The sequence below is a fragment of the Cebus imitator genome, unplaced genomic scaffold (assembly GCF_001604975.1).
Source record: "Cebus imitator isolate Cc_AM_T3 unplaced genomic scaffold, Cebus_imitator-1.0 Scaffold84, whole genome shotgun sequence".
NCBI classification, from domain to species: domain Eukaryota; kingdom Metazoa; phylum Chordata; class Mammalia; order Primates; family Cebidae; genus Cebus; species Cebus imitator.
In genome coordinates this window covers 6109867-6128315 of record NW_016107399.1, presented here as the reverse complement: position 1 = coordinate 6128315, position 18449 = coordinate 6109867, and the positions used below count along the sequence as shown (strand labels likewise).

General features: G+C 32.8%; 1 protein-coding gene across 2 annotated transcripts in view; it reads left to right on the top strand.

The window, feature by feature from the left end:
• Positions 1-18449, top strand: part of KIFAP3 (kinesin associated protein 3) — a 143706-nt gene that overhangs the window by 33802 nt on the left and 91455 nt on the right. For both annotated transcript variants that reach the window (XM_017534138.2, XM_017534139.2), the window contains exons 7-9: positions 503-627; positions 2963-3061; positions 11413-11591. In XM_017534138.2, the coding sequence (XP_017389627.1) occupies positions 503-627; positions 2963-3061; positions 11413-11591 (403 nt within the window). The remainder of the gene's footprint in view (positions 1-502; positions 628-2962; positions 3062-11412; positions 11592-18449) is intronic.

Sequence of the window (18449 nt, the reverse complement as noted above, 5' to 3'; positions counted from 1 at the left end):
AAAAAAAAAAAAAAAGAAAATAAATAAATAAATAAAAATATGCTAATATTAGCAAATAAATATTTATTGAATAAATACTTGGATGATTGAATTATCTAGAAAACATGTAAAGCCTTATTACTAGTACTTACTAATTCTCTGATGTCAGTTTTATGTAATAAATAAAGTGTGTGTCTAGTATTGTTACATTATTGGTTTTATTAGACAATAATCTAAAAATTTATTGTGAGTATCTGAGTTAATATGGTGATTAATTTCAAAGAAGTGTCTACTTTCTAACTTCTTAAATATAAATATTTTAGGTAAGGGTAATGTGATAAAATATATTTAAAGTAATTTTATAATCTCAAGTCTTCCTAATATACTGTGGATATATTCATTTATTGAAATATGTATATCAAATTTATTTTCTACATGATTTGTACCAGTGATCACTAAAAAGAAATTTTCTGTTCTCATAAAATGTGTTATTATAATATACATTAAAATGCCTTTTTTAAAGCTTTTCTCAGTTTCATGGACTTATTACTCACTATAAAATTGGAGCCCTGTGTATGAACATTATTGATCATGAGTTAAAAAGACATGAGCTTTGGCAAGAAGAACTTTCAAAGAAGAAGAAAGCTGATATCCTTTTACAGTGGCATTTGAACCCTCTGTTGACTTTGGTTATAAGTTTTGGATGGGTGGAATGGTTTTGTTCTTTTTAAAAAATTGTTAATTGCATTACTTGGAAACAATGCAGTTATGTGTTACTGAAAGTAAGAAGTAGATTGAAACCATCAAAATGAATACAGTTTGACATTAACTTTGTGTCTCTTCTCAACCTTTCTTAGTTGATGAGGTAAAAGGACCAGGTAATAGTCGTGTCAGGTAACTTAGTAGGTGAGGTTCTAAATGATTACATCATTACATACACTAAGATCCTTTGGTTAGTTGGAGTCTGGCTCACCACTGCTGCTTATGTACTTCTGAGTACTAAGGTGACTTTGATTAGAATGTGTGTAAATTTGGTGATGAATCTAGTTAAAAGCTGTATTTTTCTAGGAAAGTACAAAAATATTTTTCTTAATAAATACAAATTTGAAAGGCCTTGATAGAACCTGTGAAAGGAAATTTAGGTATCTGTTTTAAAATCTATCTTGCAAATATAAAAGTCTTTTCTGCAACTTCCCTGACAAATGGTGTCATATAGGCTATTGTTTAACAATGTCACTGCTTATTGATTTAACCCATTCTGGGGTTTAGCATTCTGTTTATTATAATAGTCTTTTGCTTAGTGTATTGAAGTCCATTTCCCAATAACTTCTATCCATTGGTTCTAGTATTGCATACTAAAGCAATATAGAATAAAGATATTTTCTTCAACATCATAATTCTCATATTTGAAGATATTTATCATATTTTAATGCTTCTATATCAAAGGCTTCTGGTTTATTTATATCTCTTCAAGCATAATGTGTTTTGCAGTGAGGCATGCTGATAACTTTCCTTTGAATCAAATGTTTATTGATGTCTTTTAAAAAGTGAAAACTTTATTCCTGTTGTACAGAATATTTTTAACTCTCCCTTGTGCAGAAGTAGACCCTACTTTTATGTTAATTTTGGCCTCCAGAAACCCTGAGACTTCAATTTAACCTGTGTTGTAATAGGTTAATTCAGGATATTGTCTACAGAATCTCTCAGGCTTTTATTATTGTCACTTGAAACTCCAAGATACTATAAAATCCACACTCACACACAGGCTTTGACTTTTCTTAATTAGAATCTTTTCAGGTTTATAAATTTTCTATGCATACCATAAATTTCTGGCATCTAAATTGATACTGACTCAACTACATCAACCACCCAAGAATCCCTGAGACCTTTACATCAGTTCTGGAGTGCCAATACTCCCAAATGCTTCAGTGGTACCCAAAATTTATTTAAAACTGGAGAAGTATGAAGGGAACAACTAGTGAAACTCTTTAGCGATAATTAATTTGCATTTTGTGATTGTTTGGTGACAAGAACTCATATCTTAGGACACATTATATTTCTATATCAGACACCATTAATTTTAAAATTCACTATTTAACCACGAGGAGAGGAAATATGCTTTCAATTAAACTATGACACATAATGGATTATAAGACACATCCAGTTTTGAAGATGTTAAGATAAGAGAAAAATGTGTCTTAGACTCAATAGATTATGGTAATTGAAGGCATATAAAAATGACCTCAGAATTTTGGCCATTTCTCCTGACATGTTACTATTTTTTTATGTCCTAAATTTCTTTGTATTTTGATACAAGTGGTATTCAAGGTCAGCTGCTTTGACTCATATTCTGGGGTCATATGCTTGACTCATATGCTTGGAGATCCTGAAGTAACTGATTATTTTTGCAAGGTGTCCAGGGGATGATTTGGGACCAAAAGATGTGATTTAAAAAATTTGTTTACCTTTAAGTTTGGGATAGTTCTTTCTTGGCATCTCTAGTCTGAAAAGGCTGCCACAAAAGCATTAGATTTAATCTACATCCTTTGAATATTCTGGGCATTTGTCTCAAGTAAAATCCATTGTTCTTAGTAATTAAATCACTCTCTGAGGCAGTAATTTTGGTTCGTGGACCCACTTGATAATCTGTTGAAAGTTATAGACTTGTGCACCTGCATAAAATATTCACAGTTTCTGGGAATTCAGGTATTTGGTGAGGTTCAAACATCTATATGATGTTAGCTATGGGCTATACAAAAAAATATTAGTTCATTCAAGGACTCTCAGGGAATCTATGACCACTTAGATAAGAAGTCCTATTACAGCACAATTATTGTGCAGAGAACATTTCAGTTAAACTTTTAGTGAGACAAAATAACTGGATAAAGTTGCATATAAAATTTAATAGTGCTGTGGTTCATAGAATTTACCAGTAGATTTTTTTGCTTCAATGAGTATGGATAATCCTTAACAAGTTGTTTACTTGATGAAGACCCTGAAAACCAGACCCTGAGAAAGGATTATGAAAAAACTTTTAAAAAGTACCAGGGGCTTGTGGTAAAACAGGAACAGCTATTACGAGGTATGAATTCCTAAGCAATGAGGAAAGTAACAAAGCACTTACTCTAAATACATTTGTTTTGTTCACTTTTTGTCATACCTATAAAGCTAATGTGAGAATAACTGAAAGTTCTATAAATGTTAATATGCTACAAGTTCTTCTGTCTTTAGCATGGATAATGCTTTAAATTTCACTCAGTATTTTTCCCCATTTAGTTCCTAAATATACTTATTATTTATTTCCTAAGAAAGGATTTTTTAATCCAGTGTGTGACCTTTTCAATGATAAGAATCTTTGTCTCTTCAGCCCTGACTGACTTGTTTTGTAAAGTGAATTATTTTGTTGCTTTCCTTGGAAATTGATATAAAAAATTCAAAATATTTCTCTTGTTTAATAGAAAAGAATTCCTTGTCTCTAGCTTTATTGAGAGATGTAAAACCTCAGTAATAGGGGTTTTTGGTTACTGATGAGATATAAAATCTCTTGCTAGTTAGTGATAATGACGTGGGGCTTTTAAGTGTGAATTTAATTCCTGATTTGTACTTGACTGGTGATTCATTTAGTTCATTGCTGTTTGACTAACTTTGTAATGGAAATACTTGTTAACTCCCAAAATATTTTCATCCTGTGAGGATTACTAGCAATTTTAACTACACTGAGTTTTTTAAATATTTGAAGCCAAATAATTTAGTTTAACCTGTTGGAGAAAATGCCAGATTTTCAAAAGTTAATTTTAAAATATGCTAGAAAATAATAGGTATTATCTATGTCAGCATATAATCTAAAATGCATCAGATCTCAAGAAAGCAATTGTTTTCATGTAGAAGTTTTAAATAACTAATTTGACTTTTTTAACATATGAAACTTTAAGCTCTGTTTCTAACCAAATATTTTATTTATGCTAATATTGTATGCTCTCATAAGAGCTTTATTGAGGTATAGTTGACAGATAATAACTGTACAATTTTAAAGTATACAGTTTGATAAATTTTAACATACGTAAATACCCATGAAATTATGACCATAATCAAGATAACATATCCATCACTCCCAAAATTTCCTCATGCATCTTTGTAATCTCTTCCTTTCCTTCTTCCTTCTCCCTTATTCCCAAGTCATCACTGATCTGCTTTCTCACTTTAGGTTAGTTTGCATTTTCTAGACTTTAATATAAATGAAATCATATAGCATTCATTCCTTTTTGTCTTTTTTAGTCAGCATAAAGATAAATCCATATTATTGCATTTATCAATAGTTCATTCCTTTTTGATATTGAATAGTATTTCTTTGTATTCACCTGTTGATGCTCATTTAGAATATTTCCAGTTTTTGGCAGTTTTGATGCTGCTGTGAACATTTGTCTATAAGTCTTTGTATGGGCATACACTTTATTTTCTCTTAGTTAAATACCTATTGATGGAATGGCTGAGTCATATGATAGGTGTATGTCTAACTTTATAAGAAACTGCCAAATGTTTTTCTATAATAGTTCTTTCTGTATTTTCACCATGAATGTATGTGGTTTTGATTTGAAATTTTCTAGTGACTGTTATGTTCCACATCTCTTGATGGGCTTATCTGCCATCTCTTTATGTTTATTGAAGTATGCCTTCTCTAACTTTTGCCTATTATTAAATTGGATTGTTTTATATAGATTCTTTGCATGTTTTGGATATGAGCATTTATCAGATATGTGATTTGCGAAAATTTTCATTCTCTTTAAGTATCTTTTTAAGTGCAGAATTTTACATTTTTATGAAGTTCAATTTAGTATTTTTTGGATCAAGTTTTTGGTATTGTATCTAAGAAATCCTTTCCTTCAGGCAGGATGGCTCATGCCTGTAATCCTAGCACTTTGGGAGGCCGAGGTGGGCGGATCATGAGGTCAGGAGATCGAGACCATCCTGGCCAACATGGTGAAACCCCATCTCTACTAAAAATACAAACTTTAGCTGAACGTGTGATATTGTGCTGGCCTAGAGCCAGAACCAGAGCAAAACTATTTTATAAAATGCAAAACTGTTTTTAGATAAGTTGAAATGGCTGCCCCATTCTCCTTACAATAACTACTGTCCTTGGCCTCTGTGAATAGAACTGCCAGTTTGTTCCTCAAAACTATGTAAAGTTGCTTACCTTTTCTTATCAGTAACTGCTAAAATCTGTGACTTCTATCACCACCCGGACGATGTGTAAACAAATGTATATCCTGACTTCTGTAAACCACTGAGGTAACAAACAGAATGACAAAAGTCCCCTAGACCTTGGAATGTCCGGAGACCCCCGCCCTTGTCTCCACCCAGGAGGTAATTTACAGAATCCACTAGCCCTCGGAATGTCTGAAGCCTTTTCATCCCCATCCCCGCCCCTCACCCCCACTCCCAAGGTGGTTTTTCGGGTATAAAAAATCGTGACATCCTCCTGTTGCCACCACAGGTTGGAGAGACGTGAGTCCTCTGTGGTCGCCGGCATAATAAATGACTCTGCAATCTGGCATACTTTTGTCTCGTGATAACTTTCCACGCTCCGGTCAAATACAACAAACGTAGTGGCGTGTGACTGTAGTCCCAGCTACTCGGGAGGCTGAATTGCTTGAACCCTGGTGGCAGAGGTTGCAGTGAGCAGAGATCGCGCTGCTGCCAGCCTGGCGACAGAGCAAGAGAGACTACGTCTCAAAAAAAAAAAAAAAAAAAAGAAAGAAAGAAATCCTTTCCTAACTAAAGGTTATAATTATTTTCGCTTATGTTTTCTTCTAGAAGTTGTATAGTCTCAGAGTTTATAGTTAAGCCTATAATACATTTTCAGTTAATTTTTTTATATGGGATGAGGAATGGATCAAAGTTCTTCATTTTTTTTGCACATGGATAGCTAATTATTCAAGTACTACTTTTGAAAACACTATCTTTTATCTACTGAACTGATTTATGTCTTTGTCAGAACCATTTATTTATATATACCATGCCTGTTTGGGGGTTTCTATTTTGTTCTATCCATCACTTTTGTGTGTTCTGATGCCAGTAGCACAGTGTCTTCATTACTGTAGTTTGTAGAAAATTTTGATATCAGGTGGTGTTAGCCCTACCAACTTTTTATTCAATTGATTTCTACTCTGATCTTTATAACTTTTTTCTCTTCAGCTTAATTTGGGTTTAATATGCTCTTATTTTTCGTGTGTGTTTTTTTTAAGGTTGAAGCTGGGGTCATTTATTCAAGACCTTTCTTCTTGAAGAAGATATTTACTGCTATAAATTTCCCATTAAGCACTTCTTCGGTGGCATCCCACAGATTTTCATATGCCCTATTTTCGTTTTCATTCAGTTTTAATACTTCGCAATTTCTCTTTTTGTTTCCTCTTTGACGCATACATTATATAGAAGGGAGTTTTTTTTTTTTTCCCAAATAATTGGGGATTTTCCAGAGAGCTTCATATTACTGATTTTTAGTTTAATTTATGGTCATCAGATAAAATATTTTGTAATATTTCAATCCTTCAAAATGTATTTAGACTTGTTTCATGGTCTAGAATATGGTCTTTCTTGAAGGCTTTGTACGCACTTGAATGTGCATCCTGCTGTTTTACATGGGGTTTTCTGTCAGTGTCAGTGAGGTGAAGCTGTTTCTTAGTGCTGTTCAACTCTTTACATGTATTAATGTTTTCCTGTACTTTTTCTATTGTTGAGAGAGTAATATTGAAATCTCTGACAATTATTGTGATTTATTTATTGCTCCTGCACTTCTATCAGTTTTCACTACATATATTTTGAAGCTCTATTCTTGGGGACATAAAGATATAGGATGTAGATGTGCTATTGATAAATTGTCCTTGTTATCAATATGAAGTAATTTTCATCATGTATGGTAATATCTTTTGGTCTGAAATCTACCTTTTCTTATGTTAATCTACTTTTTCTTGTGACTAGTGTTAGCATGGGGTATATTTGTCTAGCCTTTTATTTTTAGGATATTTATATCAAGTGTGTTTTTTTATGAACAGAATTTAGATTGGCTGTTTGTGTGTGTGTGTGTGTGTGTGTGTGTGTGTGTGTCTTTTTCCTCCTTTTTCCTTCTTGTCTGCCTTCTCCTGGATTTCAGATTTTTAAAATTCTATTTTATTTCCATTGTTAGCTTAACTATAAGTCTTTTGTTATATTGTTGATTGCTTTAAAGCTTATTTTTTTTTTTTGAAATGGAGTCTCACTCTGTCGCCAGGCTGGAGTGCAGTGGTCCGATCTCGGCTCACTGCAACCTCTGCCTCCTGAGTTCAAGCGATTTTCCTGCCTCAGCCTCCCAAGTAGCTGGGACTATAGGCGTGTGCCACCACACCCAGCTAATTTTTGTTTTTCTAGTAGAGACAGAGTTTCACCATGTTGGCCTAGATAGTCTCGATCTTTTGACCTCATGATTCACCTGCCTTGGCCTCCCAAAGTGCTGGGATTACAGGCATGAGCCACCACACCTGGCCTATATTATACATCTTTAAGCATAATTGTCTAACTACAAGTGCTACATCTTTAATTTATCATAAGTTAAGTCTGCTGTCAAGTATTTTGTACCATTTCATGCTTAGTGTTAGAATCATTCCTTCACTCTCCCACATCTAAGCTATTACTCATATTTTTTATACTTACACATATATTATAAACCCTATAATAAGGCCAGATGCACTGGCTCATGCCTGTAATCCCAACATTCTGGGAGGCCCAGGCGGGCAGTTCACTTGAGGTCAGGAGTTTGAGACCAGCCTGGGCAATGTGGTGAAACCCTGTCTCCACCAAAAAACAAAAATCAGCTGGGGATAGTGGCACACGCCTTTAGTCCCTAGCTACTCAGGAGGCTGAAGCAGGAAAATCACTTGAACCAGCTAGGTGGAGGATTTAGTAAGCTGAGATTGTGCTGTTGTACTCTAGTCAGGTGACAGAGCGAAACTCTATCTCAAAAAAAAAACCCCAAAACAAAGAAACAAAAAAACCCTATAATACATTATCATTTTATGTAATCAATTTTATTTTAAAGATATTTAAATAATAAGAAAATAATCTTTTATATTTACATGTATGGTTACCATTTCTGCTGATCTTATTCCTTTGTGTAGATCCATATTTCTGTCTGGTGTCATTTTGTTTTTGCCTGAGCAATTTCGTTTAATTCTTCTTGTAGAACATATTTACCAGTGATTATCTTTTGTGTATCTAAAAATGTCTTACTTTAAAAATATTTTTATCGTTTTGAAATATTATCACTGGGTTTAGAATTCGAGGTTGAAAACATTTTTTTTTAATACTATAAGGATGTTGTTGCTCCACTGTTGCCTTGTTTGCATTGTTTTTGATGAGAAGTCTGCTGTCATGCTCTCTTTGTCTATTCGTATTACGTCTTTCAGTGACTGCTTTTATGATTGTCTCTGCATCATTTGTTTTGAGCAATTTATTATGACAGGCCTTGGTGTAATTTTTTTTTATGTTTCTTGTTTTTGGAGTTTTGTGAGCTTATTGAAACTCTGGGTTTATAATTTTCACTAAATTTGGAAATGTTTCTGTTACTACTTTTTCAGGGACTACAGTTAAACATATATTAGGCTACTTGAAGTTGTTCCGCAGTTCTCTGATACTCTTTACATTTTTGCCATCTTTTTCTGTGTGTTTAATTGTGGATAGTTTCTGTGATTATGTCTTCAGTTTCACTAATCTTTTTTCCTCCTATCTTTAAACTACTGTTAATTTCATGTAGTTTACTGTCTCAAGCATTGTAGTTTTCAGTGATAGAAGTTTGAATATTTTTTATCTCCCATGTCTCTACTTAACTTTTAGATCTGGAATACAGTTATATGACCTAAAATGTTTCTTTTTTATAATTAAACTCTAGGTCAATTCTTGGACAGTTTCAATTGGTTGACTTTTCTCTTCCTTGTGAGTTGTATTCCCTACTTCTTGTATGGCTGATAATCTTTGATTAGAAACAAGGCAGTGTGAGGACCAAACCCTTCTATAAGCAGATGATTTAAAAAAAAAAAAAAAAGAAGCAAGACAGTGAAATTTACATTGTTGTACATGGATTTTTTAATTCCTAAAAATGTCTTTGAGTTTTGTTTGGGGACATAGTTAAATTACTTAGAAACAGTTTGATCCTCTTGGATCTTACTCTTATAATTTGTTAGTCTGGACAGAAGCAGCATTTAGTATAAAGCTAGTTATTTCTCACTATTGAGGCAAGACCCCTCTGAGGACTCTACCCACTAATGCATGAATTATGAGATTGCCAGTATGGTTGATAGAAACAGGCATTGTTTTCAGCTATGTTCTTTTACTCTTCTCATTTTGTTCTGTCCCAGCCTCACTAAATTCCTGGCTCCTATCAATACTCAACTCAATATTTGAGGGAAACCTCTATAGAACTCCAGAGCCTCTCTCTGCTCAGCTCTTTCCTCTCCAGTATTCCTTTCTGTGAACTCCTTGGCTTCTCTGGATTCTTGGCTCCATCTCCTTAACTCAGGGATTCTATCAGGTTCTGCCTTGATTCTTCTTCACTGTGTTGTGACATGGAAACTCTCTCAAGGCAGTATTCTAGGGCAAACATTGTACTATCCCATTTATTTCTTATCTCTCAGGGATCACTGTCTTTCATTTTATGGTGTCCACTATTGTGAAATCTTTCTTTTATGTATTTTAGTCTGATTTTTTGGTGGTGTTGTCAGGTGAAGGTTTAAAATCCCATCCTATTAATTTCCTGGGGTTTTATAACAAATTACCATAAACCGAGTGGCTTAAAACAACAGAAATTTATTCTGTCATAGCTCTGGAGGGTAGAAGGCCAAAGTCAAGGTGTCATCAAGGCCATGTTCTTTCTGAAGGCTCTGGGAAATAATCTTCTCTTGTCTCTTTCTAGCTTTTGGTGGGTCCCAGCAATCTGTGGAGGTTCTTGGCTTTTAGCTACATCACTCCAGTCTCCTTCTTCCCACTGTATGTCATCTCCTCTTCTTGAGACACCAATCATTGGATTCACGGTCTACCCTAATTCATAATTACCTCACCATAACCAATTACATCTGCAAAGACCCTATTTCCAAATAAGGCACATCCTGAGGTTTTGGGTGAACATAAATTTTAGGACGACACTATTCAACCTACTACGTGTATCTTGGCTGTAAAGAGAAGTCCGCTTGTTTTTTCAATGTAATTATAAAACCTTTTGACAATGCCTTGCATAGAAAGTCAGCATAATGCAATAGTATAAATATGTGACCTTTGGATTCTGATAGGCTTGAGTTTTAATTTAGCATTACCACTTTCTACATGTATGTAGGGAAAGTTATTTAATTTCATTGAATCAGGGGTTTCCCATCTGTAAAATTTTTATACTACTTTACTCATAAAACTGTTTTAGAATTAAAATACCATTTATACGTCAATAGACCTGACATACAATAGGTACTTAATAAGTGAGATTTACCTTTTCAGTATTTGTTAAATAAATTTTATGTTTATATACTTTTGTATATACCTGTGCATGTATTTCTTCTTTTCATAAGAGTTTAGAGGTAGTTTGCAAAAATACATGAAGTGAAATAATAAAACAATGAGGCCACAAGAGAAGAAAAAGACTATATAGACCATAAAAGCCTATATAATTCTTACAGAAATTGAACTTTGAAGCTCCCTATCAATCAAGGAAAAATGGAAAACATTATCCATTAATATTGTTTTCACTGTAAAAAGAACACAATGTTTCCTTTGAGAACTTAAGTACTTTTGTTATACAAATCTAAAAGAAAGCTTAAACTAGCAAACAATGGCTTCAACTCTGTCTAGTGTAATAATTGTGTTAGTGAATTTCATAAGGTCTTTTCTTAATAGTGACTAACAGAAAATCAGTTTGCATATGAAAAGTCAATTTTAGTAGGCTCAAATTTAGCTGTAGTTATACTGTATATTTTGGACTTGTTATATATGTTGCACATCTTAGCTGCAGACTTTAGTTGTTAAAGTTTTATAATGTGATCTTGTTTTCTATATGCATAAAAACTATTTTTCCCTGTCTGCTTTATTTTTTCCTAACTTATCTACCTTTAATTGCCATTTGATTCCTATTAAACTCTAAGCTCCAAGAGGGCAGGAATCATTGTTTTATTTTGGTTATTGTGTCCTTCTCAGCATCATATGAATTATTTTGTATATGTGTTTTGTTTTAAATACATATATATATGCCATTCAGTAACAATAAATGTTTTCTAATTAACCAATTACTAACCAGTTAAAATTTTCAGAATAATATAATACCTTTTTAGGGCTATTTCTATTGCCTTGGTGAGTAGAAGTGATTTTCTAAATTGTTGAATCAGTATTCTGATTCTTTAACTCTCATGTATTTTACTTTTCTAGTTGCTCTTTATTTGCTTCTGAATCTTGCTGAGGATACTCGTACTGAACTGAAAATGAGGAACAAGAACATAGTTCACATGTTGGTGAAGGCTCTTGACCGGGACAATTTTGAGCTGCTCATTCTAGTTGTGTCATTCTTGAAGAAACTCAGCATTTTCATGGAGAATAAAAATGATATGGTAACTTACAAAACTTTTTCTTGAAATAGTTCGTGTTTGCCATTTTCAAGTTAGAATATTTTGATAAAAATTAAACACTTTATTCCCCTACTGAGATAATTCTGAATAAAGATTTTATAACAGCAATAATTCACTGATATGGCTTTTTTAAGAAATGTATTCCATATTCGTTAATATTCCAGTTGATTGAAGCTTTCTGAATAAAAATCATTTCTAATATATAGAATGAATCTTGCCATATTAAACATAATATACAGAAAGTTTGTTTAAATTTAAAATTTTCCTTCAGAGTCACCTGATCTTATTCTTTTACCCTAAGCTATTTTGCCTTCTGCATCTCTGACTTTAGTTTGTGGAATTAAAATTTAGCCAAATCTCTTCATTGTTACCTACACTTCCACTTTGTTACCTATAATTCTTCTTTGTTACCTACTGTTCTACTTGGTAGCCACAACCTATTGATTCTGCTTCTTAAAAATCTCTTGAAACTATAATATTGCCTCTTTTCATTTCTAGTGCCATTATATTAGTTCATACCCTCTTTATTCATACCTTCTTTATTTCTTGCTTGAATTTATTATGCTAGGCTCTCATTTGCCATCTTTTATTGTGTTAATACAATGATCTTTGGGAAATACAAGTTGAGCATATATTATTTTCACCAGTGTAGAATATATGTAATATAGAAATATATAAAGTAAAAATTCTCATCTGCTTTTTACCATGTCATTAAAGAGTCTTTGTTATGTACAATAATATATTCAATAACTCTTATGTTAACCGTACCTTGTTTTCAGATAATTGAGTTGTTTACAGTTTTATCTATTACAAGTAATACTTCACTGCACATATTTGTACATATGTATTTCTATGTATTTCTGCTTATTTTCTTGGAGCAGTTTTCTATAAATGAAATTATTGGATCATTGACCTTAACTCCATTGAGGATAATTTTTAGAACTGTATATCATTATGTGGCGGTGTATTACTGACTAAAGTGGCTTCTCCTTTAAATAGCCTAAATATATAGTATGTCTGCCTACTTTATTTTAAAATCAAAAGAACTAGGAAGTAGCTGATACTATAGTGAATGACATAGAGGGCCTTTGAAAACCTGAGACTTATTTATCAGATTTAATAAGTACCTTGAATTCTAGTTATTGAATATATGAAATTTTATTTTACCCCTATATATTTAGTATCTGTCATTTTCATCATCAGTATATCATTATTTATGTTCATGATGTGCCTGATATTACTTTGAGATTTAATGTTCTTAGATTAATCAAACACGTTTTTTGTTTTCACTTTTATTTAAGAAGAATATGATAACATGTTAGTATATAAATAGTCCTGAGTAATTAGAGTATGGCCAAATAAGTGCTTCCCCTTGTTATAAGTTGAAGCATGTTCTTCCATTTATGTGATCAAATTAAGTTAACTTTTAGTAGGTTCTCAAAATTCAAATTGATTTGTATCAGCATGTATCTATTACGTATGTATTAGAGCTAGATATAACTAATACAGTTATGCGCTTATTCTATCAAAAAGATCTTGACTATTATTAAAAGTTGTTCTCTGATAAGATCATAGAATTGGAATATATAATATAAATTGTCTCATTAAACCTCATTTTTTATTGAGGAAAAACTTGAGGTTCAGAAATGTTTGTTATTCTTCCACGATCATGAGAAGTATTTGATTACCCAGATTTTTACTAGTGATGATAATGGATTTTATCTTTTATTGTGGAAGAAATATACTTTATTTAAGGACATCTACAGAATCAAGATTTTTATGATTTGACTGGGCCTTAAATCCAAGGCTAGATTTAGTGAATCTAGCCTCCCAATTTCACAGATGAAGTAGGAAAGGATCAGAGACATTAATTTGCTTAAGGAAACAGATCTCTAGATACTCAACTTTCTACTATTCTTCTTTGCCTCCTGGGAAAAATATTTTAGTTCTTTTTTTTAAAGACATTTTTAGTAAGATTTACAATAAGCATTTTTAAATGTTGGCTTCCAGAAACTCTGAGAAAGGTACAATTAAAGACTGAAACAAACTTGCTGATAGATTGTTGGTAAACCCTCACCTAACGTAGACTGTTAAAAAAAATACTAATTGTAAGTTCTGTATTATAGAAATAGACTTGAGGAGGGCCAGGTGTGATGACTTAGGCTTGTAATAAACTTTGGCACTTTGGGAGGCCAAGGCGGGTGAATTATATGAGGTCAGGAGTTCAAGACCAGCCTGGCCAACATGGTGAAGCCCCGTCTCTACTAAAAATACAAAAATTAGCTGTGTATGGTGGTGCATGCCTGCCATCCCAGCTGTTTGGAAGGCTGAGGCAGGAGAATCACTTAAACCAGGAGGTGGAGGTTGTAGTGAACTGAAATTGTGCCACTGCACTCCAGCCTGGGCAACAGAGCAAGACTCTGTCTCAAAAAAGAAAGGAAAAGAAAGAAATAGACTTGAAGGCATTGCATGTTGAGGCAATTACTAAATTTAGCTCTGAGGACTGAGTTTTTATCAACCAAAAAGACGTGATTAGAAGGCTGTGTTAAATACTAGTCTAGTGTTTAAACATCTGATTGATTAATGGCACATATTTCACATTATATTCTGTGCATTAGGAATACAGATTAATGATAGGCTAGACGTGGTGGCTCACACCTGTAACCCCAGCACTTTGGGAGGCCAAGGCAGGTGGATTACTTAAAGTTGGCAGTTCAAGACCAGCCTGGCCAACATGGTGGAACCTCATCTCTACTAAAAATACAAAAAGTAGCCAGGTGTGGTGGCACAAACCTATAATCCCAGCTACTTAGGAGGCTGAGGCAGGAGAATCACTTGAACCCAGAGGTAGAGGTTGCAGTGAGCTGAGGTCACAGCACTGCACTCTAGCCTAGGGGACAGAGAGAAAACCCATCTAAAAAAAAAATAATAATAACAAACTCTCCAAGTTTTTTTTTTATTAAGTTTTGCTGTAACAACCAGTGTTACAACCAGCAAACTATAACACTAGTTACAGTTTGAAAAAGCAGTTTTTCAAACTGTTGCTTTTACAAAGGGAAAATACTACCTGATATAATTAGTGAAAATTGACGCTTGTAGCAGTTTTATTTATGAAAGGAATGAGAAGATGGCTGAGCTATTTGTGAGGTAGTTTTATTTATTTATATAAAGTTTATTTTACTCTTAATGTGAACTAATACCAGCCTTACTTTTAGACAGTTTTTTAGAGGAACAACAGAGAGGATAAATGTTGCCTAGGTTGCTTAATTTTCTTACTGCTAACTTTTGAGAGTTCTTTCTACATTTGGAAACAAGTTGTTTATCAGTTATATGTTTTTCATGTATTTTTACTTTTCTGTGGCTTCTTTTCATTCTCCTATGAAAAGCAGAAGTTTTTAATTTTCATGAAGTCCAGCATATAAAAAAAATTTAGTGGATTGTATTTGCATGTTATTTTTAAAAAACATTTGTCTAATCCAAGTTCACAATGATTTCTTCCTATGTTTTCTTCAAGTTTTATAGAGGTTTTTGTCATTGCTGTTTTAGTCTATAATCCATCCATTTTGAGTTAATTTTGTATATGGTGCAAGATATGGACCAAGATTTATGGTTTTTAATATGGATGTCCAGTTGTTCCAGCATTATTTGTTGAAAAGACACCTTTATCCATTGTATTGCTTTGTACCTTATTGAAATTGCCTTTGCACCTTTGTTGAAAATTTGGCCATGTATCCTTGCTTCTATTTCTAGACTCTATCTTCTATTCCGTTAGTCTATGTGTCTGTGCTTTCATCGATACCTCTTTCTCTTGATTACTATAGCTTTATAGTAAGTCTTGAAAATCAGGCAGTAAGAGGATCCCAATGTTATATTTTTTCAGAGTTATTCTGACTATTCTGTGTTTTTCCATGTATATTTTAAAATCATTGGGATTACATTGAATCTATTGGAGGGAATCAAGAGATAATATTGGATTTTTCCAGTCCATGAAAATGGTATAGCTTTCTATTTATTTGGGTCTTTTTTGATGTCTTCCATCATTTATAGTTTAGCATACATATTTTGCATATATTTTGTTAGATTTATACTTAAGTATTTTACCATGTTTCCTGGTTTGGGTTGATAGTCTATAGAAATATAATCAATTTTTGCATATTGACCTTATGTCCTTTGACTTTCTAAACTCACTTTTTAGTGGTACTAACTCACAGATTCTTGGAGATTTTCTAAGTAGACAGTTGTGTTGTCTTCAAATAAGAAGTTTTATTTCTACCTTTCTAATCTATATGATTTTTATTTCTCTTTCTTGCCTTATTGCACTGAGTATGCCCGCTAGTCTGATGCTGAAGAGGAATTTTGTGAGTGGATGTCCTTGCCTTGTTACTGATGTTACAAAGAAAGTAATGTCTTTCACTATTAAGCATGATGTCAACAGTAGGGGTTTTGTAGATACTTGCTATCAGTTTAAGAAAGTTCTTCTATTTCTAGCTTGCTGAGACTTTTTACCATAAATGGAAGTTAAATTTTGTGAAATGCCTTTTCCTGTATCTTTACTGAGGTAATCATACGGTTTTTTGTTTTATTTAGACTGTTGATATAATGAGTTACATTGATTGACTTTTGAAAGTTTACCAGTCTTGTATTTAGGGCATAAACATTACTTGGTTATGACATATTGCTCTTTTATATATATATTGCTAGGTTTTATTAGCTTATTATTTTTGAGAATTTTTATGTTTATGAGGCATTATTCTATAGTTTTCTTTTCTCCTAATATCTTGGTCTGGTTTTATTATTAGAATAACTGTGTCCTCATATAATGAGTTGGGGAAGCATCCCTTCTTCTTTAATTTTTCTGGAAGGGTTTGTGCAGAATTGGTATTATTTCTACTTAAATGTTTAATAGAATTCACCAGTAAAAAGTCATCTAGGCCTGAGATTTTCTTTCTCTGAATTTTTAAAAATAGATATAGGACAGTTTAGGTTATTTCTTCTTGAGTGGTAGCTCTGTAGTTTGTCTTTCAAGGACTTTATTTCATTTACATGCTATCAGATGTATGGGCATAACATTTTTGGTACTGTTTCCTTTTTATCTCTATCTGAAGGGCTAAAGTGATTTTCTCTGTTTTATTTCTGATATTGGTCATTTTTTTCTAGATTAGTAGTTATCAGTTGCTTTGGTATTTTCAAATAATCAGCTTTTATTTTGTGTTTGATTTTTGGAAGACTTTGGAGATAGAATTATACTCTATAATGAACAGCTCTAGTGTATGACTACATTGTGACTATGGAGTACAGATAGAAGTCTGAAAGAAAAATCAGGTGTTAGTTTGTCAATTTAGCAATTTTTAAAAATTTGTGTTTATTCCTTGGAGTGGAGTGAAATGAAAAAAATATATTAAGGGCTCAATTATTAATGTGATTTTTATGAGGTCAGTGAAAGATGGCAACAGATATGAAATGGGCAGTCTAAATAAATGTTTTAGATCTCCAATAAAAGAAAAAGTAGAGCAAGATTAATTATAAATCCTTTGATTTAAAAAATTATAATTTTTTTTTAAAATTTCATTCTTTTTTGCCATTGCTTTTTAACTAAAAGACATGAGATTTTTTTACAACCAAAGTTTTCTGATTGCTACCTTAAAAAATTTGAATGCAGGGCTTCTCTTACTAAATAAGTTCTGTCCTCTGTGAGTATAAAATAAGTTCTCTTAATGCAATTTTATAATCTTCTAGAGCAGAGGTCTGCAAACGTTTTCTTCCAAGGGCCGGATAGTCAATATTATAGGTTTTGCCGGTCGTATGATCTCTCTTGCAACTACTAACTCTGCTCCAGTCGTAGCATGAAAGCAGCCATTGGCAGTTGATAAACAAATGATCATGGCTCTGTTCCAGTAAATATTTATCAAAACTGAAATTGAAATTTCATATAATTTTTGTGTGTCATGAGATATAATTCTTCATTTGATTTCCTTTTTCAGCCATTTAAAACTGTAAAATCAAAAAGCCATTCTTAGCTCATAGGTTGAATGAAAACAGGTAGCAGGCCAGATAGGCCCACTAACCATAGTTTGCCGATTCCCATCCTAAAGTTTCAACTATTGCTTTTAGTCTAACTTCTCTCCTGAGTTTTATACAATTTTTAAATATTCACTGGATACCACCTCAAATTAAATGACAAAAATTAAAGTAACTTTTTGCCTTCATTGTCCTAAACCTCTTTTTCCATTTGTCAGTCAGTTAACAGAAAATATATCTACCTTAGTGACTGTACAGAAAAGGACTCTGAGAATACGGTTTTTAAATAGGCCTTTTACAAGTTGGTGCTTGGTTAGTGTTTAGGACTTTGGATTGTAGGAGTATTCGTAGTCTAGGAACAAATCTGATCACATCACCCCCTGGACTTAAAATCATTCAGGACACTTTACTGCTTGTGTAATAATGTTAAACTTCTCAGTACAGCATTAAAAGCCTCTACGATTTGTATAGGTCTGCCTTATAGCCTTCTGCCCATCTCCAACATATACATTATCCTATGCTTATACCAAAATACTTGCAATTCACTAATAAGCTCTTCTATTCTTAAATGCTAGTCCACTGGCTTTTTCCTCAACTTGTATTACCATTGCCTTTCCAAACCAGAGAACAAATTCTTACTCATTTATTTTTATTTTGTTCCTAATTTGAAGTCTTCTGTTCTTCCAGGTAGGTTAGTAGTTCTCTCCATGCTGTTTTCAGAGCATTTTGTTCATTCAGTTTTTATCATGTTATATTTTCATTATTCATTCTATTTGTCTTTTCTCTCTCTCTCTCGCTCTCTCTCTCTCTTTTTTTTTTTTT